The sequence below is a fragment of the Pyxicephalus adspersus genome, chromosome 12 (genome assembly GCF_032062135.1).
Source record: "Pyxicephalus adspersus chromosome 12, UCB_Pads_2.0, whole genome shotgun sequence".
In the NCBI taxonomy this organism is placed as follows: domain Eukaryota; kingdom Metazoa; phylum Chordata; class Amphibia; order Anura; family Pyxicephalidae; genus Pyxicephalus; species Pyxicephalus adspersus.
In genome coordinates, this window is record NC_092869.1 from 5,681,950 (window position 1) to 5,705,186 (window position 23,237).

A 23,237-nucleotide genomic window follows, 5' to 3' on the forward strand; every position below is an offset into this window, starting at 1 on the left:
TGCAGAGCTGAGTAACAGCCACTCCCCTCAGCGCAAATGTCCTCGCACAATCTTCAAAAGAATTTGGTGGCCATGTGTCACAAGCCTATCTTTCCTCAATCCTTCAGATGTTGCTACAGTGCACTGGTCTACCTTTCTCCATTTTGTCTGTAATCCCCTTTTTTGCAATGGAGGAAAGGAAGTCTCAGCCAAAACCAATGAAGTTGTCATTGCCATGATCTATAAATCTTTTATTAATACCCACCAACTTTTTGGCCACTTAGTATGTCTATACGTTACTGCTGACCAACCATTGTCTGCTAATCAGGTCTTTCCCAGTTAATAAAAGTTTCAGTATGGCTTTCCAAACTTCATCTGCCATTCTTCTAAACGTTTTCCTCTGCTGACACAACAGAAATTTTAGGCCAGCCTGACATCCATGTTACGGTCTGCACCAAAAAAAATTCAGAGTTCCTTATCGCGCTCACCTCCAGTTTCCTATTGATGTGTCTGGGCACTCATGGCCTGATATAAATCAGAATAAATCTGATGCTAATATTAAATTCTGAAGACTCGGGAACTGTTAATTAAATTTTTGCATTTCCTACTGAATTTTGGTTCTGTTCTGTTTGCGTTACATAACTTGTTTTTGTTGTTTGATCAAAGGCTTCTATTGATGGAGTGCCAGCGTCTGCTGATAACATCTGCTTTATGATCTCCTCTGTCCCGCTACCCCCAACAACATTCCATTTTAATTGTAAACAGAATGCCTGTTATTATGGAAGCCGCATGTGGTGTGTCCTAACATGGCCAATGTGTCCTGGTTATTGGTGGGGGTGGAGGAGAATTCCAGATTTTGTATAGTTTGAAGCTGACCAGACCTGTAGGTACGATGTGTCTGTCCTCGGGTATCTGTGTCTGTAGATGGGTCCTTCATCACCAATAGTGAGATAAAAGAAGACCTACGTACTTATCTGGGGGTCCTTTGGAGACTGGTGTAAAAAAATACTCCTATCCTATAAAAGAACACAATATAAGTTCCTTCTGTTATTGAAATACTTGGCCAATAACATTAGCAGCTCTGGATCAAAGTAAAGGCCCTAGGATTGAAGAACCAAGTGGGTCCAAAGCCATTTGAAGCCATAGTGAAGGACCAAATCCCCTCTCAGGTTTAGGTAGATCTACTTTCTATTTGTCCCGGTGACCATTGTTCCATTTTTCTGAGTTGCCCCCCTGAGAATAAATCTTCCATCAAGGATACTTGTTCTGTTAATAACGAAAATAGGATTTCCCTCTGGAAAGAAGTTTGGGCTGAATAAGACCAATGGGTACATTAATGCTCAGGGACCGTGTGGTGTGGGAAAGTAGATCTTCTCATGCACATTTTGGATAGGATGTTCTATGTGCAGCAATCCAAGCCGTACTTGTTATGTCCTTTTCAAAATCAGACGTGTATGGACTTGGTCAGGAATTCCACCCATGGAGAGAAGCTGATTCAGCTGAATATATCACATACTGGAGCAACCTGTATTATAGCTGCAATAAGTTGGATTTACACTGACTCGGTACACTCAGCCTCCAAATTCTAGTCCTTATTTCTGTTGGCCTCTATTTAGAATAGTCCTTTCCATCAGAACTGCTTCTCTACCCGTGAAGGACTAAGAGGAGGACTATGAGGATTCAAAAGCTGAGGATCTGCCCTGACGAGGGTTTGTGTTTCACTGGGGTTTTGCATTCCTATACAAACCTATGCAAAACCCCCTTGAAGTACGTAACATGCACCTGGCATGGAATTCTGAACGAACTCAAATAATCCCATACTGGTGCTTTCACACAGGTTCTATTAAAAGGACTCTGACTGATCTGAGAAGCATGAAGATATGTGAGCTGGGGGAGATAGAAGGGTGATGGGTCCATGTCAATGGGTTTTGGAATTGGGTTGATGGTGTGTAAGGGATGCATGAGGGTCTGGGAAATTGTGGGGGAAGGAATGCATGTGGATTGGGGTGATGGCAAAAAAAGGGGTCTATGTAGGTCAGGTAATGGTAGGGAAGGGGTGTATGTAGGTTGGGTAATGGTGGGGAAGGGGTGCATGTAGGTCGGGTAATAGTGGGGAAGGGGTGTATGTAGGTCAGGTAATGGTGGGGAGGGGGTGTATGTAGGTCGGGTAATGGTGGGGAGGGGGTGTATGTAGGTTGGGTAATGATGGGGAAGGGCTGTATGTAGGTCGGTAATGGTGGGGAAGGGCTGTATGTAGGTTGGGTAATGGTGGAGTTTGGGGTGTTAGTAGGTCGGNNNAATGGTGGGGAAGGGCTGTATGTAGGTCGGGTAATGGTGGGGAAGGGGTGTATGTAACTGGGGTAATGGTGGGGAAGGGTGTATGTAGGTCGGGTAATGGTGGGCAAGGGCTGTATGTAGGTCGGGTAATGGTGGCGTAGGGATGTATGTAGGTCCGGTAATTTTGGGGAAGGGTGTATGTATGTCGGTAATGGTGGGGAAGGGGTGTATGTAAGTCGGGTAATGGTGGGGAAGGGGAGTATGTAGGTCAGGTAATGGTGGGGAAGGGGTGTATGTAGGTTGGGTAATGAAGGGGGGAAGGGATGTATGTAGGTCGGGTAATGGTGGGAAAGGGCTGTATGTAGGTCGGGTAATGGTGGGGAGGGGGTGTATGTAGGTCGGGTAATGGTGGAGTAGGGATGTATGTATGTCCGGTATTTGTGGGGAAGGGGTGTATGTAGGTCGGGTAATGGTGGGGAGGGGGTGCATGTAGGTCGGGTAATGGTGGGGAGGGGGTGCGTGTAGGTTGGGTAATGGTGGGGAAGGGTTGCGTGTAGGTCGGATCTGAGCTATCAACACCTTCAGAAACAGCAAGTTCTGGTACTTTCATATCTTACGTCAGCTGATCTTGCAGGATCCTCAAGAATTTTGACTTCTTTAGCTAAAATAATAATCAGTGTGTCATGTAAGTGAAGTAAATACAGGTATAGCACTTTAGTATACTTGTTTTCTGGTGATCTGGGAACACCAACCTATGATGGATAATCCGAGTTCCTAATCACGCCCCCTTCAGGTTCCTTCAGAAAACAAACACCCGGGTGATGTAGATTGCTCCAGGAAAACTGTATCACAATGCAGGATAAGGCAACCATACCGTACAATGCAGCACTACATTTCTATATGATATTGTGTATCAGAGTACCAATACAAAGCAATGTGCATACATTTTGAAAACTGCAGCACAAGTAGTGGAAACAAGCTCTTACTCTGATGTCAGTGCATGGCGGTTTGACCCATTCTTAAAGAAACGAGTATAAAAATAGCTGCTAAGCAAACCTCACATTACGCAGAAATATATGTGCATCATAAGCATGCCCCTGACTCACTCATGCAGTGCTCATAGTTGTCTTTTCACCGTCTGTATCATTGTGTTGATCTGTAGAATATGTTAGTTGCATAGTGTAATTATAGTGATGTAGTTCATTCCCACATGTTTTTATGTCTGCCCTGTAGGGACGCAGCGTGTTTTTCTGGTTTTAGGTGAAACCACTCGGAACTTGCAACTATCTATCATGGAGAAACATTTTAAGTGTGTGAATGTGTTATTATACATATAGAGACCATTGAAGATGCAGAGGTCAGGCTTGGGTATCCCTGATATTTTACAAGTTACAAGTAATGTTTTGTATAAAAGTGACCATAGATTATTTCTCATGAATATATATCATTGAGTATCCTTAGATGAGCCAGATGAAACAGATTCATTTCACAGATATCAGTCCCCTTCATCAGCTTATTATTATTATTATTATTATTAATAAACATGATTTATATAGTGCCAACATATTATGCAGCGCTGTACATTAAATAGGGGTTTCAAAGACAGATACAAACAGTGACATGGGTGCACCCTGCCCTAAAGAGCTTACAATCCATAACCAGGAGCTGAAAACAATATATACAAATATTCAACAAGTGTATATAAATAAATACGGGGGATCTGACTTAAAGCAAAACTTTAACGTAATAAAAAAATATCACTTACCTTTATCAGTAAAAAGCCCTCAATCCCTCCAGCGAGGCCCACACCGTCCCAGCTTAATATATGAAAGAGATAGCCACTCTTTTATATAATGATAAAATTGTGGTGATAGGTTCGCTTTAACATCAATTATTATTATTAATAATAAACAGTCTTTATATAGCGCCAACATATTATGGAGCGTTGTACATTAAATAGGGGTGTTAAATGACATATACAGGCAGTGACACACACAAATGAAATCTGTCTGTCCTCCCATATCCCCCATATCCCCCTCATCCGGAAGGAAAGGGGGAAATACAGATAATAGTTATATATGCCGAGTAGTGCACCATGCTAGTGGCTTGTAGTGACTTGGAAAACTTTCACAGTTAAAGGGATAAAAGATGAAACAATGGAGATGAAAGATTGAATAGGGCAGAGGTTGTTCTAGCTCAAGGTTTTACATTTCCTTCAACTGTGGGTGGGAAACTTATTATTATATAGACCATGGGGTAACATCAAAATAAGTTAGATTTAAAGCCTCTTGTAGACATCCAATGGACGTCAGATGATTGTTATTGGAAACAACCTTTCGTGATCATTTCATGTGACAAATAAATGAATGAGTGCTTTTAAACAGGATTATATAGCACCAACATATTATGTAGCGCTGTACATTAAATAGGGGTTGCAAATGACAGACAGATACAGACAGTGACACAGGAGGAGAGGACCCTGCCCTGAAGAGCTTACAATCTATATCCAAATCATTTCATGTCACAAATAAATAAATGAGTGCTGTACTCACACCATCATTCTCTTCTATAGAGAGGGGAGTGAGCAGCGCCCAGCTTTTCTCCATAGGGGTGCACAGTGGTTGTCCCTAATCACTTGTTCATCAATCCACAGGACGATGTCAGGGGTCTCGTGAGAATTACAGAGATTACAGACAGATATTTATTTTTGGGAAGGAAACAAATTCCTAAAATATCCTTGTATTGATAATGATGAATATGATGAGTAATAATAATATATAATGATATGATAATTGTGAATTTTGTATATGTAAAGAACAATGTAGAGTATTCTGGTGTAGCTGATATTATAATAAACTCTTTAATAAGGGCTGAAAAGTTTGATTTCCTCACCTGGGTATTAAGCTGATTTTAAAGAATACCCACCTAGTTCAAGTTTGAAAAAAAAGTCTCCCCAATGTACGCTGGGGTGTTTGCAGTGAAGGGCTAGAAACTAGATACAATGGGGGTTAAGGTTGTAGTGTTGGTGAAATGTTGCCCCACTGGGGTGAGATGTTGCAGCTATGAAAGTTTATTATATATACTTCTTTTTCCAGCTCTGACCATGGTAAATTGCATGGCATGGGCACGTGAAAAGATTAATTGCACCTTATGTGTCACAATTAATTAATGATTTGGTGTTAACCTTAGCTACTCTGATTGGCTGGTTTCTGGACTTGGCCTTGTTACAGCACCCACATTGAAGTGCCCTTGGGCTTGTTAGGATTTGCTTCCATTGTAATGATTCCTGATTAGTTTATCACATATAGAGCCATGTTGGTATATGTTACACAGTGCCACATAATGGATCTGCAAGATCCTCCACCAGGAAATGTTCCAGTGAATGTTAGTTTCACTGCCTAATAAAGAAAACCCCATTGAGTTGTATTGATCGGGTTGATCACAAGGTAATATGTGCCAGTGGTATTGAATCATTCTCTTGGCATTCTCGTGGAACGGGTGATAACTCTGGTCTCATCTGGCTTAGATCTGGCTCAGCTTCGTCTCTCGTTATCATTCCTTTTTTCTTTCACATTTCTTTCTGTATTCCTTGTGAAAGCTGTAAGTCATCTGCTTGAAGTTGTAAGAAGGTGAAATCTGAGCAGCTTCTTCTCAGCCTGAGGGTCTCCACCAGAAGACTTGGAATGAGATGGGTAGGGTGGGCACATAGTTTGGGTTTTTCCTTTGGTTGGTTTGGGGGGTAGAGACTACGTCTTGTATCTGTATAGAGGAAAAGGTCAAAAAAGGAGAACATTGTTCTACTCAACTTTCTACGAATTGTTCCAAGTAGATGATAAATTGGTCAAGTAGTTCCCATGGTCCTGATATATCATCGATGTATCCGTGCCATACAAGAATACAGGTGCAATAAATTCCCATTCACAGCCTTCCATATTAAGGTTGGCATCAGATGGGGCACTGCTGGTTCCCATGGCCATTCCCAAAAAGCTGTTTAGTTTTGAAGGTCAACATTTTTTTGCAGGTTTCTGATTTTTATTAGAAGAGTAAAAAATAAATAGAAGAATAAATGATGGAGATGAAAGATCCAACAGGGCCGAGGTTGTTCTATGTTTTTATTTTTTCCTTGGGATGTGGGACTGATACTTTGTATTGTATCCATTGTAAAAGCTGTAATAAGGACCTTAGGGGTTGCTCCTGGTATGCAGTAGTTATTACCTACCAAATGTGGTCCAAGGAGGGACATGTGATTGACACCCGGGGTCAAGGTTGAATCTCAAGGTCCATCTGGTCCGATTCACGTAGCGCAAATTTTTAAAAAAATGTAATGATGACCAAGAGAGAAGATTGTCAGAACCCACCATGCATCAGCATAGCCTCCTCCCATGTTGACCGCTTGCCAACCTCTTCCAGCACCTACAATGGGCATGTAAATGGTGGTCCTGGACCGTGGAGCAATGGAAGAAGATGGACTGGTCCTTTTGATCCTATAGATGACCAGTTGTGCTATTTACATGAAGAAAAGATGGCAGCATGATGTATTATGGGAAGAAGGCAGTGTGACTCCAAAGTTCTGCTGCTAATGTCTTGGTTCTGGATACCAGAGGGGACCTTCAGAGGTCCATGAGTGGACCGGTTCGGGCTTGGTGGCATAAGGGGAGCAGATACAAAATAAGATACAAGGTTGGCCAGTGTATATTCAAGAACCTTGTGCCCAGAGGGGCTGCCACTCCTCTTTAGTAAATGATTGAATAAGTTGGTGAAAGGTTGTCACTGTACGGTGAAGCCAGTGGTGCCATTTCATGGCTTATTCTCCTTGCCCAAATCATGCCATGGCACTGAGAGTTAATAGCATCCTCCGTGGCTGTGTATATGTTATATAACCCCGATCTGGCCCTCCGGCTGTCACACGTCACATCATTACCATTCTCCATACAGCCCGCACAAACTCACACCTCACCTTGTTCCAGAAATATCTGCTGCATTCATGGCACGGATTATGTCACCGTGTAAAGATAGACAACCCGGTGAATTATTAATGCCGTCACTTTGTACCAAGTGTTCATTGAAGACGTAATGTGTGACCGCTATTTATTATATCGAATGAACGCTGAGTAAGCAATGATACCTTAAAGCTGCACTCCGGCTGAACTACAAAGGTTTGGGTCATCAGGCATAGGTGTAGTGACCAAGCCAAGCCATTGCTTAAAATCAATCTGTGGCTGAGTCACGTGAATATTCAGACCGTGAGTGTTTGTTTTGTATGAGTGCTGTGCTATAGGAGCACACAATTCAATTCCCATCATGCAAAGCGTCCCAGAGCTGTTCACGCCTATTGGTAGGCTTCTAGGACCCAAGTTAAAGACCCACCCAAGGGTGGACATAGGGAGGCACAGTGTGCTGCTGCATGGAGACACCGGAACCTCCTACCTAAAGGAGCCACCCTACGCCCCCAAGTCAGTTCAGTGTGTCGGGAGGGGTAAGTATTTTTTTTAAAAGTGACCCTTTGTTGGCTCTGTCCATCACTGCGCCCTCTGCTGTCTCTTCTATGTATTGCACCTTACTGTGGTCTTAGTGGTTGGTTCTGGTGACCATTGGCATGGCCCTCATGGCTTACATTTCAGGCTGTGCTTCTTCAACGTTCTGGTACCAGCTTAGATGTAATGATAGGATCCCGGGCCCTCCTCAGTCAACAGGGCCCCCAAGTCAGTTTACTGTGGGGCCCCAGGTCATTTTTGCACAATGGGCTACTGTTGGCTCAAACACTGCACCCTCTGCGGTCTCTTCTATCTATGGCTCCATGGCTTAAACTTCTGGCGGTGCTTCTCCAGCGTCCTGGTGCCATCTCAAACCCCGGGCCCTACTAACAGGGACCCCAGGTGATTTTTGCACAGTAGTCCACTGCTAACCAGTCAACCCTCTGCTATCTGTTCTATGTTTGTAATGTTTTTGGTCTCCATTGGCATGGCCCTTATGGCTTACACTTCTGGCTGTGCTTCTCTAACGCCCTGGCACCATCTCTGACCAGACCATAGAACCATTGGACTTTGTCCTAGCTGAGATGTCCTCAGTCTGCTGCAGGCAGGAGGAAGCATTTCCTCAGTCTCCTCTCAGTGATCAGACTGCTACATAACAACTTTGTAGAAAGTCACAAGGTAGAGGTCATGGTCGTATAGCTCTGATTGGAGTCGGTTCCAGCTTGGATCAACCTTGAAACCTAAAATTTAAGCTCTCCGAGCCCCAATCACCTATCAATGACTTATATAGTGTCGCTCAGCCAATCAGAACGCCAAATGATAACCATTGTCCTAGTCCTGCAGCTGGATTGGCTGAGGTGTTATATAGTTAAAAAACAAGTTCCCGAGCGGTTTCGATCCATTCTTCTCACTTCTAGTGAAAGGCTCTATCAGCGGATGATCTGTATTATATATATATATATTTAGAGGATGGCCCATCTGTTACGGGGTCATGTGATCTCTATAATACATATGACTTTCTAATAGCAGTAATCCATCCCATGACAGGTCCTCTTTATTTCCAGGAATGTTCACTATACAATCCCCAAGCCATCTCTGAACCAATACATCAGATCCATGGCGCTCCTCTCCTCCTACGCTCTGTTTAATGCTCTGAGATAAAACGTTGGAGACGTCGGTATTCTAAGAGCCTCCTGGCACCATCAGACATCACTCGGCCCCTGCTGAACCCTCCCGTAAAAGCAGCAAAACCAGGACATGGTGCAACCCCCCTCCTGGGACAATTATATAAACGGAAAAACCTCAAAGCTTCCCTATTCTTTATTCTTCCTTTACTAGTTTTCATTTGTCCACTTTTATATCCTGCCATGAAAGCACTTCCTGTTCTAGGGTGACAACTCTCTGTCCCTTTCTCCTAGTCGTGTTCTTGTGTTGTCACATGGGCTTCCGTTATCCTGCCATGAATGTCCTTGTCTAAGTACTTCCCGCTACTTGGTGACAGCACAGCTGGACTTTTTATTGGCCGCATCTAACGACCTCTGTGTCATGTGACCTCGTTGGACCTGACAAACGGCGACAAATAAAGCAAATGTGTATATGTGATATTTTATTGGTCACATCAAAAGCAATTTGTGTCATGTGACTCTATTTTATAGCCCCTAACCCAAAATTTCTTGAGTCAGGTGGACTAATAGGAACATGACCCCTGTGAAAAAACTTTTTATTTTTAAAGCCACCTGCCAAGTTCTCAGATTCATTGCAAATCCACAAAATCACTTGGTTAGAAGAAGGGTTAGGAAGACCAGCGGGAACAAGCCCCCCCCCCCCAAAAAAAAAATGTAGGGATTTAATTTCTTTCTATAAATCCAAGGGGTTTTTACACTTGGGACATGTTTCCACTGATTTTAATTTTAAAATCGTCTAAAAATGAACAAACATGTCCGTCCCATTCCTAATATACCATAAAGCCCAGGCCTGGGCTTCTCACATCCTCCATGCAGGATGCCTCCATGCATCCTCCATGCTGCTTGCTAGCTGGGAAGCCATGGGATGGGTTTGTAGTCCCGGAGATAGAACGGGTTGTCTTGTGGGCGTGATTTTTCATTTGTGGATTCTGTTTTCTCCTTGTTTGATTTTCTTTCACCACAACTGGGGCAACTGCCAAGCAGGTTGTTTGTGTGCGGCGGAAGGATCTCATGTGGCCGATGTACAAACAAAGTCATTCTATCCGAGCTTGGTGAATGTGTCACTGTGTTCAATGTGGCAATGTTCCCTACAGTCCCTATAAACCCCTCCATCATTTCTTGGTGGCTACAACTCATGCTCCGTGTCCTCATTTGTAGCCACCCCACTCAGACTGCAAGTGTGACCACCCCCAACCATTATATGCAACGCAAGGAATCATGGGACTTGTAGTTTGTGTATAGGCAGGCAGCTAATAATACAGCAGATCTGCTGCCCTCTAGTGTTCAGCTAGAAAAAAACTGACAAATACCAGCAATTGCTAGCAGCCTTGACTTCATAAAGCAACACTTTTTTTTTTAGTAACAAATTATAAAAAATGAAATATATATAATATGATTGTGTGATTTGTTTTTCTGTTTTAATATGGCATTAGGCATCTGACTTTGTATCAGGCTGGAAGGGGAAGGGGCAGCACGAGCAGAGGGATAACTCTATCAGTGTGCTGCTGTTCCTCGATCGTCCAATGGCAGGCTAGGGGCCGGGAAGCTGTAGGGGCGGCCAGGTATTTGCAGGCACATTGGCCCTGCCCTCCCTATATTACTACTACATAGAGGGGTACTAGGAAAGACCATGGTACTTCCTGTTATGGTGTGACAACTATCTGCCAATTGCTTTCTTGTGTTGTCACCCTGCTCGGACATCAATGTGTGGCTAAAGCCTGAGCGTATTTGTAGCTGAAAGAGACTGAGAGGGATCGGCAGAGTTATGAATAAATAAAAAAGTTTCCCATATTTTCGGGTTATAGCTTGGTGCCACATCTGCCCATCTATAATGTCCTTGGCCCCTTGTTCACACTGTTGATGTGATTTATGTTCGGTGAGAAATCTCCCTGTAATTCTTCATCCAGCCGCCTCTCCCTGCAATAATCAATATTTACCAAGTTAGCCTTGTCAGGAGGGTTCATAATCCTGATGGATGGGCCTGGCGAGCCTCGGCCGGGGCTGTGTTTTCTCTGAGTCCTTGGGAATTATCATGTATGGGGTGCAGAATAAGAAGAGATTACCGGGAGCGCTCAGCTATGTCTCCGGGGAGAAAACTGGACCAGGGCTGGAATTAGGGTAAGGCATACTGGGCAGATGCCTAGGGACCCCACTTTCTATGGGGCTCAAATTGATAGAATGTTGTGCATTTGAGGCTACTGCTTCATATCGGCCGGGGAAATGTTCCTTTGTTGCAGAATACTGACACGGTCCCCCCAGTAATATCTGATATTTGCAACTACTACAATTGATATTTTTTTGCCAATCTCCTTAGCTGCTCCCAAATAATGGCCCCTTAGGGCCAGCAGACACTGACAGTTTCCCAGTGTAAAAATGCTGAATTACATTGATATCTAGCACTACCAGGGGTGTAAAATAATGAGTTCAATGGGGGCCTATGGGATTGAAGAGAGGGGGAGAGAAGCTAGTGGGGGGGAAGAGAGAGGATATCAATCAATGTGTGCTTGTCATCCCTACATGTGATAAAACATATGATTTATATTTTAGAATCATTAGAACCATTTATTTCAACAAAATGAAATAAATGTGTGAATGAGGGGTGAAAGTTGGGTGTATCTAGGGGTGAAACAGTTTACCATACGGTCAATCTCGAGTGTTATTTTTAATATACAGGTAAGGTGAGATCACCTTGGAGTATAGCTGCCATTCTTTGAACATAGCTTAGGTGTGAGTAGGTGGAGTCAGGAATCCAAACCAAGGGGGTACGATCGGGTGTTCCTAAAAGGCGAGGTTACCGCAGAGCTAGGGTGAGCGGGATGTAGTCAATGCTACGACATTGGGGTCCTGGGCATATATAAAACCCCATTCTTTTTATTGGGGTCCTGGAGAAGATGGGGGGGGGGGCAATTACCAGTTTGCCCTGCACCCTGAAACGGGCCCTAGTGAAGATAAGCCGTACAAACACAGGGCCGGGGTGCCATTTCTGGGATCTTTTTCTGACCGACTTGTTTACTTCCAGCTCTGCATTAGCATGCGCCTTGACATGCAGAAGCATGCGCATTATTGTATCACATGAGCCGCATGCTTATCTGCCTAATATTCAATCACTCCTAATGCAATCCTAGGTAATTGTTGGCAGCACTTTGTATGGGGGTCACCTTCTAGATTGTAAGCTCTTCGGGGCAGCGCCCCCTCCTCTGCCATTTGCAAACCCTATTTATTGTACAGCGCTGCATAATATGTTGGCGCTAAATAAATCCTGTAATAATAATAATCTCTGCGCATGAATTTTAGTGCGGTGAGCTGCGTTAAGCTCAATCTCTTAAAATGAATGAGCTACCCTAAGGCATGCCAAGGTGAAAGCCAACGTGTGAAAGCCTCCGCCCATGGTCGCCCTGACCCCAGGTTGAATTTTTGATTGGCTAATAAGAATTGGGTCGATGGGCCCCCGCATGCGTCTTTGGGATTCCGCCTTTAGGCGCCCTGTGTGTCACAGAAGCTTTGTTAGAAATTCTCCGGGCTCAGGTGCCGGGACTTTTCTTAGTCACTTCCTAATATAGCGCTCTGCAAAAGCTAAAAAAAAATCTCTCGACAGAGCGCAGAAAACTCGATGTCTGGAAAATACCAAACTTGGATGAAATCTGCCGCATCTCTGGTGTCTGTCACTTAATCCCGGGACGATTATCTCTGTCCTACCTGTCCTTCTATAGTATGGGGGCCGACGAGGCAAAGGAGCGCAAAGATTTCACTGTAGTAATGCCAAAGCGGTCACTTAAAGGGTCACTCCGCCGGGAGGCTGAGAGAATAATAGGCACTCCATCTAGAGCTGTTATTTTTAGTATATAAGAAATAAGGAGGCTGCCATTGCTGGGTTATTTGTCAGGCTATCCTCCGCACCAATGGGCCCCTGGGGCCAGGATTTTGTACAAACGTGATCAGAGGTTTGTAGTTGCACAGCTAGGCCTGCACCACATTCTCTGCAGTGACCACTCTGCGGATCTTTTTCCTGTATTGCTGTGTCGCCCACTTCCTGCTGCACGGTGTGATGACATGATGCGTTACTAATCAGCATTTACTTATCTGCTTCTTTTTACATGTGCTCCTTGATCCTGCCAGGAAACTTGTGAGCTGATCACTTCCTTTGCTGTAGGCTGGATTGTTCATAATCATCTCATCCAATATCTGTACAACCATTGGATTGCTGCGGGTCGGTGCTTCCCTTACACCTTCCTGAACCCTACTGTCACCGTGCATTGTACTACACTACAATATATGTGTTGCCATTGCAATGAGCTAGCAAATGCGTTTTACTGATGGGGTTTGAGCCCCAGATTCCTTTTCTTTATCTTCTTCTTTATATTATTATTAAACAGGATTTATATAGCGCCAACATATTACGCAGCGCTGTACAGGGTTTTGCAAGTGACAGACTAATACAGACAGTGATACAGGAGGAGGAGAGGACCCTGCCCCGAAGAGCTTACAATCTAGTTATTATTACTCCCCTATATTCTTATAAAGCCATCAATTAGGGCTGTCACCCTTCCTTGCTGTGCTAGTCATCTATTACCATATAGAAAGAATGCAATAGCGCCCTCTGGTGGTTAAAGTTATAATAGTCAGTGCAATAGGCATCCCGGCCTAAATAGCTGAAAAATATAAAATGGGGGTGGTAGAACTTGCATGGTCAGCACCGTACTGCTATATAGAAGACTGAGAACCCGGTAAATCTAACTACCTATTGGTACATCCCAGATAGGAATTACCATTTAGTCTCGGTGGGGAGGGGCAATGTCTATAAAGACGGCCAGCTGTAAGTTCATATATACAGGGATTTCCGGTATTACTAAAAATTAGAGCCAGCTGAATAATCCGAAGAGCTCAACAACCCCTCACACACATCCCCATTGATAGTAGTAAGGAAATGCCAACAAACAATGGAGGAAATCTGATTAGATCAGTGAAAGTGAGAATTGCCGGAATGATCTTTGACTCAGTAAAACTATTATTATGACGTCGTCTTTCTACACTTTCACTCTTTTATAAACTGTGATGTGAAGGGAACCAGAGATTAACACAAATCCTCCTCTGTGTTCCAGGATAATAATTACAAGTGCAGCCTTCACTTGCTGCATGATTGTCCTGGGTCATTGGCTTCAGAATGGAGGCTGATTTCCTGGTGTTTGGCTGTGGATGATTCAAGGAGGTGCGTAGGGCCTAAAATATTTCAAGACTGCTTCGTTGTTACTTATTTCATTTCCACTTCCACTTTTTGTTTCATTACATGATAACAAATGTCATTATTTCTCTTTATTGGATGAGAGTGAGGATTGGGAGAGCTGCGTGTCCTGCGCTGATTGCAGAAAATGTTCTGTCCTCCCCTGTTGGGGGTTTCTTATCTCCGGCTCCCCATGTTGGGGGTTTCTCATCTCGGGCTCCCCCTGTTACGATAACCTAGGTTCTCCTATTGCAGTATTTCCGTCTGCCCCTGTTGGAGGTTTCTCATCTCCGGCTCCCCCTGTTGGTGGTTTCTCATCTCCGGCTCCCCCTGTTGGTGGTTTCTCATCTCCGGCTCCCCCTGTTGGAGGTTTCTCAACTCTGGCTCCCTGTGTTGGAGGTTTCTCATCTCTGGCTCCCCCTGTTGGGGGTTTCCCAACTACGGCTCCCCCTGTTGCTGTATCTTCAGTTCTCCTATTGCAATATTTCAGTGTTCCCCTGTTGGGGAGTTTCTGAACTCCGGCTCCCCCTATTGGGGGTTTCTGAACTCCGGTCCGACCTATTTAGGGTTTCTCAACTCTGGCTCCCCCTGTTGGAGGTTTCTCATCTCTGGCTCCCCCTGTTGGGGGTTTCCCATCTCTGGCTCCCCCTGTTGGGGGTTGCTCAACTCTGGCTCCCCCTATTTGGGGTTTCTTAACACCGGCTCCCCCTGTTGGGGGTTTCTCAACTCTGGCTCCCCCTATTTGGGGTTTCTGAACTCTGGCTCCCCCTGTTGGGTGTTTCTCAACTCTGGCTCCCCCTGTTGGAGGTTTCTCATCTCTGGCTCCCCCTGTTGGTGGTTTCCCATCTCCGACTCCCCCTGTTGCTGTATCTTCAGTTCTCCTATTGCAATATTTCAGTGTTCCCCTGTTGGGGGGTTTCTGAACTCCGGCTCCCCCTGTTGGGGGTTTCCGAACTCTGGTCCCCCCTATTTGGGGTTTCTGAACTCCGGCTCCTCCTGTTGGGGGTTTCTCAACTCTGGCTCCCCCCGTTGGGGGTTTCTCATCTCTGGCTCCCCCTGTTGGGGGTTTCTCATCTCTGGCTCCCCCTGTTGGGGGTTTCTCATCTCTGGCTCCCCCTATTTGGGGTTTCTCAACTCCAGCTCCTTCTTTTGGGGTATTCTCAACTCCGGCTCCCCCTGTTGCTGTAACTTCAGTTCTCCTATTGCAATTTTTCAGTCTGCCCCTGTTGGGGGTTTCTCATCTCTGCCTCCCCTGGTAACTCAAGCCCCCCTATTGCAGTATTTCCCGCTCCCCCTGTTGCGGTTTTTCCTGCTATATCTGCATGCAGTGGATGATAAATCCATATTGGTGTATATGCAAAGTCTTGTTTGGTGTTATGGGAGGTTGAATTCTGTGTCTCTGCTGGGACTGAGTATAATGGAACACAGGAAAAGAGAGGAAATCTTTCAATGGGGACACCTATTCTGATGCTAAAGAAGGATTTTTCCCTGGAGCTTGCTTTGGGCCCCTTCACATTATTGCGATCTGCATTAATGAGCTTTGTGTCATTGCCTACGGATGGGCTGCCAAAGCCTCTCAATGAACTGAAGAACACACAGAACTCTTTTAGGAACTTGGTGACCCCCATTGCCTGCCATATACATTGTGCATGCAGGCCACACATTACTGCAATGCATAGGTGCGGGCCCCTAATGTAGAGAACTTTTTGGCAGGGCAGAGCCCATCCATCTCCTTTAATAAATTGGCCATTACCTGCCTGTTGTTCCTTGTTGCCTGGAGCTAGTTGCTTGTTTTACTGCAACAAGGACAATGCGTGCAATCCGTAAACAACAAGACAATGCGCCGCTGCGAGTCATTGATTTCTGTACGAGCCTCAGGACGTATGAGTGATAGCTCTCCCATGTTTGTCACGGATCCTGCAATTATTGCGAGGAATGGGGGCCTCATACTGAGACTGTTTTTAATCTTTTCCATGTGCGGTGCACAGCTGGGCCGTTCCTGCAGAACGCGGAGAGCCAGAGATCGTTAAAATGGAAAAAACATGTGGAGCGGGGAGTCCCAAGAGCTTACGCTCTACGTTGCATCACAATTAGGACTTGGCTGCCTAATGTGAACTCTAGTTTAAAAATAAAACCATTTTTTTAGCACCGATGAATCCTCCCGCTGTTAATATTGCAGTGGGACCTTTTTTTCTACGAACGCAATTAATTTTGAATCCATTTTTGGCAATCGGATTGTCTTGTGGTCGGTAAGGCACCCGAGGGATTTATGGCGCTGATGCTATTGCATGTTCGCATTTATGTGTTAGCCAAAAATGTTGTTTTTTTATTGCGTCTTATTCTGCTCACAGCAATCATAACTGTACTTAAAGATTCATTGGCTAATATAACAATAAAGTAGCAGGTAATGCATGAAATAATGCGTCAATGTGCATTACATGTATTACAGATGCACATGGAATAAATGAACCCTGTAGATGCAAATCCATTTGTAAATTGTCTAACAGGTAAATGCAATCAATTTGTATTCAGTTATGATTAGATAATATTGCATGGATGGCAGCGGTAATGGGGCCCTGGGCAAATATGAAGCAGGGGGGCCCTAAATGCTCAGCACCCTGCCATTTCAGGTCTTTAGGAAAGCGGGGACCCTGGGCCATTTCCCAGATCATCCTAACCTAAAACCAACCCTGGCAAGCAGCTTGGACAATTTTACATAATCAGTTGATTAATCCAAAAACAAACCGCATTGCATGCAACTGTGGCATCATCCTAAACAGCAATCGCTCCTATTCACTTGAATGGGAGTATCTGGGACCACAATGGAGCTCTTGACACAAAATTTGGCAAGTCCGTAATTTCCCTTGTTAATTTACCATTGGCCAATCCAAATATCATTACTTTTCAAGCTTGTAACTCTCTGAGCACCCTTAACTTTATGAACTTTCCTTGGCCGTGCTCCCAGCATGCCCTGTGCCTGCGAGGTGCCGCGGTATATTTTTACACCGAGCTTCTGTACGAAGTGGCAGCTTTGGGATGCTTCCAACTCTGCCAGCCGTACAAAGAGGGAGTCAAGTGTCTGCGGATGAAGGACAAGATAGTCCCATCACTGAAATCGTGTCTCCCGATAAAGGCCGGAGACGGGAGGGGCGCCAACATGAGTGGAGAAGAAATAGGCCATTCACTGCAATAACGACATCTCACAATGGCGCAGTATTCTGTCTGTTCTGAATGTGATTTCGCCCTACATTCCTTCTACAATGAGAGACATTACATTTGTTTGGTTCCTGAGTTTTTTTTGCATGCTCCTTATTCCAACGCATTTAAATGCGCACTGACATTTTATAGTTGCGTCTTTTTCCTATTTTAAAAGCAAGCAATTTAATTTTTAGTTTTCAGATGTATGGAAAATGCAGTTGGCAGAAATAATCTCATCCATGTGCGTCAATAAAACATATATATTGGTTGTCCTGTAGGTGGCAGCTATGTTCATTACACGGGCAGCTTTATCTTCCGGCTTTGCAGCACTACACCAGGGTGGCACTTTACTGCACTTTCTCTCCATAGAAGTCTATGAGTCAGCTGACCCATAGACTTACATTAGTTGTCTCTTACAAGACTTTCAGTGGAGGTTTTCCCAGTAGTTGGTATAATGTAATTGTTGTATTTTCTTTTTTAATTTGGGTAAAAGTTAGACCCCCTTTCAGTTTTTCTTTAACTATTTTACAAAGTGTGATGTACATTTTTTTTTATCATGTGATAATATTTGAAATCTGACTACATAGCAGTTAGGCGATACAGGCTGATCAAGGAGCCATCCTTTGCTGTAAATATATAAGGAGCAGCGGATGAATGATGAGGTCATCCCTTTGCCTCTATCCCTGTAAGAATGAAGAAACTGAGCACCGATTGGCTACAAGTGTTGCTATTCCTTTTCCAGTCTAAATGGGGTTGAAGGAGGTCAATCTGAATACAGATTCTGGAACTTTTACAGACATCCGGGAACTTCCATTCCTTTCCTCCTTCTGACAATGCTGGTTACTGTATGCTGACCCTCTGTATTGAACACGTTTACAGCTACCGACCCAGAACAAGTCAGAATTAAGTCTGGGTTTAAGTCGGGATTCTAAATCACTGAAACATTGGGTCTGTTTTATTAATCTTCTCCAAGACTGGAGAAGATAGACTATCATAGGAGAACCTGGGTGATCCAGCAAACCTGAAATGGATCTATTAAAATTATTGTGCCAATAACTAGCAAATATTTTCAATCCTGTACCAAATCCATTCCAGGTTTGCTGGATCACCCAGAATTTCCTATGATAGTCTTATTTTAAAGTCGTGGAGACGTTATATGAATAAATCTGACCTAATGTATTGATGCTAGAGGATCAGCATAACAGTAAGGTGAATGGTAAGTCCCATATAGGTTTCCCTTTAATTATAGATTGTAACAAGAGAAGTGAGAATACTCAGCTCGGATAGGAGAAATGAAATATAAAAAAACAGCAAGGAAAGAGAACTAAAACAGGAACAGTTCACCCCCAAGACACTTTAAGGCCAGGAGGCATCCCTTCCGGGCAGACTGCACCTGCACCACTATAATAATAAAGCTCCGCTCCTATTGGCTGGTCATGCTCCCCTTTTTTTTTTCCAATGCCGATTGATCTTTTTTTTTTTTTTCTTCTTCTACAGATCTTTCCATTGACTGTCAACTGAGTGGTCAACACGCCCAGAAACAGGTAACATTAAATTTCCTTTCCTGCTGAACCTGTTACCCAGAATCCTTTTCACCGCCTCCTGCCAGCTAGGGTGGTTCTCTTTGAAGAGCGTATAATGTAAAAAAACAGATTTCTTCATCGGTGAAATGGCGGCAGGCTCTTCCATGGTGGCCAAGCTGGCGGTTTAGGACGCCTCGCCCTAACATCACCACGGACAAATCTGTGATTTGGATATATAATTGTGGAACAGAACAATTCCATCTTTATAGTACAGAAACTCTTACAGAACACCTCCCCTTGTAATGACTTATTTTACTGTCCATGCTCAGATCAATACCTCTGCTTTTACACACTTTAACAAGTTTGTAAAAGCAGAGTTACCTTTTAATGCAGAAATAAAATGTAACTGTCACCAAAATAAAATGTTGATCCTGTCAGTATGTTCCTTAGTTTTCCACTTCCTATAACAAGAAGTTACTTTAGACTTCCCATTTAAATCTTTGCCAATGAAGCGTCACAAATCTGCAAATCAACCGCTACTTGTCTCATATGCCTTAAAAAAATATTAATAAAAAAAAGCCCCTCATCCAGTTTGTTTCCAATATAATGGGAGGGCTTAGTGTTTTTTTGGCTGCTAGAAAATGTTTGTCGGACTCAACCAGCGGGTCCAGGAATTCCCATTCTCAGCTGGTAAATGGTTGAAGCAGCCAGCAGGGGGCGCTGACACAGATTGGATGAAGGCACAGAGTGACCACCATACTGCAGCATTGGGAGCTGGTGGTCACCCTAATAAGGAAGACCTCAGAGAGAGCAGAGATTGGCAGGATCAACAAATATTTTAAAGAATTTTGCACCCCTTGTCTTTTGTAATTAGTTTAATAAAACAGCTGGTGAATTTCTTTTCCAGATCTCCATTGGTGTTCCATGGTGACACCAGGTGCTTAGAGAGGGAGAGGATCTTCAGGATGGCGCTTTGAAATTTGCCGAGCCGTTGGAGGTGTAAGTAATTGGCCCTGTCCTGGACTTGATTTCTCTTTCATGTAGTGACTTGTTTGTTTACCTGTACGTGGAGTCGCCCCATCCCTCCGAGGCAAACCAATTATAAAACTCTTTCGTAATCTCCAGCACAGTCATAGCTGATTTGTCTGTAATAATGGAATATACAATCCAACACACACCATGTAAAAAAATGTTTGCACGTGCTGCAAATAATCAGCGTGATTGTCTATCTGGTGGCCCGTGGTGTTCCTACGTACAAAGCAGGCTCATATTCATTAATACATCCTATCCTTCCATTTATAGAACTATAGTGTATTTGCGGCAGGTACACTTTTCAAACTATTATATCCAAATTTTTTTTGATATGACAATGACATGTAAACTTCAATGCTGTTCCATATTTTAATGACTGTTTCGTATAAATGCTCCCTCTAGTGGTCACTTGTATATTAGAGCATGAAGTACACCTACCACAATAATGTGCAGGTAAAGCCTAAACATTTTTTTAATATTGGAAAAAGGAATAGATAGCTAAGGCTTCTGTTCTATCTATAAAGCAGGAAGTAGGAGGATATATCCCCAAAGAGGAGACATTTGCTTTGCCCGTTATGAGGGGGTACCGGGATCACTGTGCAAAGTTTCTGGGACTGTTCACCTGCTGTGCCCATTATGATGGCCTCCTACCAACCCTGTGCTGGGTTCCTGGGTCTGGTCACCTGCTGTGCCCATTATGAGGGGCCCCTACCATCCCCGTGCTGAGTTCCTTGGTCTGTGCACCTGTTGTGCCCAATTAAAGGGCCCCCACCATCGCTGTGCTGGGTTCTGTGTCCATTATCCCGAATCCCAGGTCTGTACACTTGCTGTGCCTATTATGAGGGACTCCGACCATCCCGGTGCTGGGTTTCTGGGTCTGTATACCTATTGTGCCCATTTTTAGGGGCTCTGACAATCGCTATATTTGTTTCCCAGGTCTGTACTCCTTCTTAACCCATTATGAGGGGTTCTACCCTCCACAGCCAATAGTCTCTTATGCTCTATGATGGCTTTTTTCCCTTTTTTTTACACCATACAGAAGAATGAGATGTCCAATTGCACAAAGACCAGGAAAGGAATGGATACCTCTCTACCCTAGTTCATCCGAAGCATCACTTTTAAATAGAGTTACCCTTTAACACCCCTGTAGACGATCCCATCGGAGGAGGCCTTGGAAAGTCAGGCTAACTATCAACATTTTGTGTTTTCAGCTGTTGGCACACATTTGCCAGTATGGGGGAAAAGGGTCCTGAAGGAGGGCCGAAGGTGAGATTGTTCCTCCATGAGCACGGATGGTGGCTGGGCACTGCTGTCCATAATCGGTAGTGGGGCACCCTGAACATGATTCGCTTTATTAACCAATCAGAAGTGTGGTCCCCCCCAAATTAGTCTCAGATGCTTCATTTTGCTCTAATCGCCAGCTTTTTCTGCTTGCCGCTAATGACCGCTAAGATGGCTTTTGGCAAAGAGGCGCACCAAAGCTGTACTTTACTAGACATGAGCCGGTATGCATGGTGATCTGACCCACCCGGAATTATGGCACACTGCTACCTCTTCCGTTCACTTTTATTGCTCACCTAAAACCAGTTCCAACAACCATTGTCCAGTTTTCCAGTTCTGATGGGACTGTCTGGTAGATTTCCAAACGCTACGTCCCAGCCCATTCATTGAGGTCCTCTCATGTAAAGACCAAACGGAGTTTACACCAAAAGCCAAGCTTTGTTCTTTGAAAGTTTTGGAAGTAGAAGTAAGGTGTGGAGCACTCGGGTGTTCTCAGCCCAATTTTAGGCAATATAGATGGAATGTTTCTAGATCTTCTAGGTGTGGTGGTCAAAGGTCATCTCCTTGCTTGAGTAATAACTGGGTGTGCAGGAATGAACGTGCCAAGAAGAACTCTTGGTGTTACTCAGATCCTTATATTATGTTTTGGGGGTTTGAAGGGTTCTTTTATATCAGATCCTGATGAAGTATTTGCTTACCCAACGTCTGGAGCTATGTTTGCCAACCAGAGTTCTGTGGAACCCTAAGGTTCCTCCAGAAGTTGCTGGGGGTTCCTTGAGCCATGAGCAGTTTGGACCTCTCAGGTCAGTTTACATGACACCGATGATCTGTAATGTAAGAGGCATTCTTCATACTGACCTAATATACTGTGATCTGTGGATATAGTAATTATCACAGGGGTTCCCCCACGCCCTTATAGTTTTGTTATGTTAAAGAGGTTGAGAAAGGCTGTTCTAGAGAAACGGTCACCAACCAGTGGTCTGCGAGAAAATTTTCGGGGTCTGTGGCTCTGGTCAGGGGAAAGACCCCGCTGGGAGGATGCACCGGCCAGAGCCACGGACCACATCCCCCGGGCAAATCCCTGGCTCAGGGAAGTGGGCGGGCTCTGTTTCACGACACAACCCGCCCACTCTCCCATCGCACATCTGAGCCTGAGCAGAGTGGGTGGGGTTATGGCATTATGATGTCACTACGGGGGAGGTTCCTGGAGCCACACCTCCAGATCCCTCTAGTTGTATCAGTCTATTCCACACTTTTATCAGTCTTGAACCCTTTGAACCCTTAAAATGTGAGGGTTCAAAAACTATTCCCCTATCAAAAATAATGTGGACCCAGCCATATGTTTACAAGACCTAAACCTGCTTTTCCATTCACCTCAAAATCAAGACTGGGTCCTCTTCTTGAAACATATGGGTTCCCATCACCCAAAATATAGGAAACTGTAATGTTACCACTTCTATATCCACACCAATTTTGTAGGCTGGGATCAGTAAAAGTTTCTATTCATATTCATAAAAGAATATTGATCAAACAGGAAAAAGAGTTTTTGTTTTGGCAAACAAAATGTGTTTACTATCTAATAAGCTTTTCCATTAAACAATAGAAGCAAAATTGGAACGTTTTCTATACAAATATCATGTGCTGCACCATTAAAAGATTACATAAAAAGTATTTCCCAAATATATGGGAGAAAAGATGTAGTCTGTATTAAGAAGTGCAGTTTCAGTTTACTGACGCGTTTCGCAGTGTTGCTTCTTCAGGGTAGGTTGAGATAAGCAACAAATAATGTATGCAGAAGATTCGAAAATGTAGTAGATGGTTTAGGTGAAGTTCTGGTACAAGTCTTAAGATATTGATTATGTTTAAAAAATGAATTGCATGTGATGTCCTGTAATCACCAGCAGAGTGTAGAAGAGGCTGTTAAATAGCTACTCATAATGCCTCCAATGGGGCCGCCATTACTAATTTTTGGGCCCTGTAATAGGTAAACCTTCTATACCCCCCTCCCCTATGTCTAAAATTTCCAGCATTGCAAAAGTCATGCCCATTAATCGGAGCCAGTGCACAAGTA

General features: G+C 44.0%; 1 protein-coding gene across 3 annotated transcripts in view; it reads left to right on the forward strand.

The window, feature by feature from the left end:
• Window positions 1–23,237, forward strand: part of LOC140341884 (death-associated protein kinase 2-like) — a 57,361-nt gene that overhangs the window by 6,706 nt on the left and 27,418 nt on the right. The window contains exons 2-4 of one of the 3 annotated variants that reach the window (XM_072427813.1): window positions 18,828–18,874; window positions 19,761–19,852; window positions 20,925–21,151. In XM_072427813.1, the coding sequence (XP_072283914.1) occupies window positions 21,119–21,151 (33 nt within the window). In that variant the 5' untranslated portion in view covers window positions 18,828–18,874; window positions 19,761–19,852; window positions 20,925–21,118. The remainder of the gene's footprint in view (window positions 1–18,827; window positions 18,875–19,760; window positions 19,853–20,924; window positions 21,152–23,237) is intronic. The other 2 variants (XM_072427812.1, XM_072427814.1) reach the window with 2 other exon arrangements.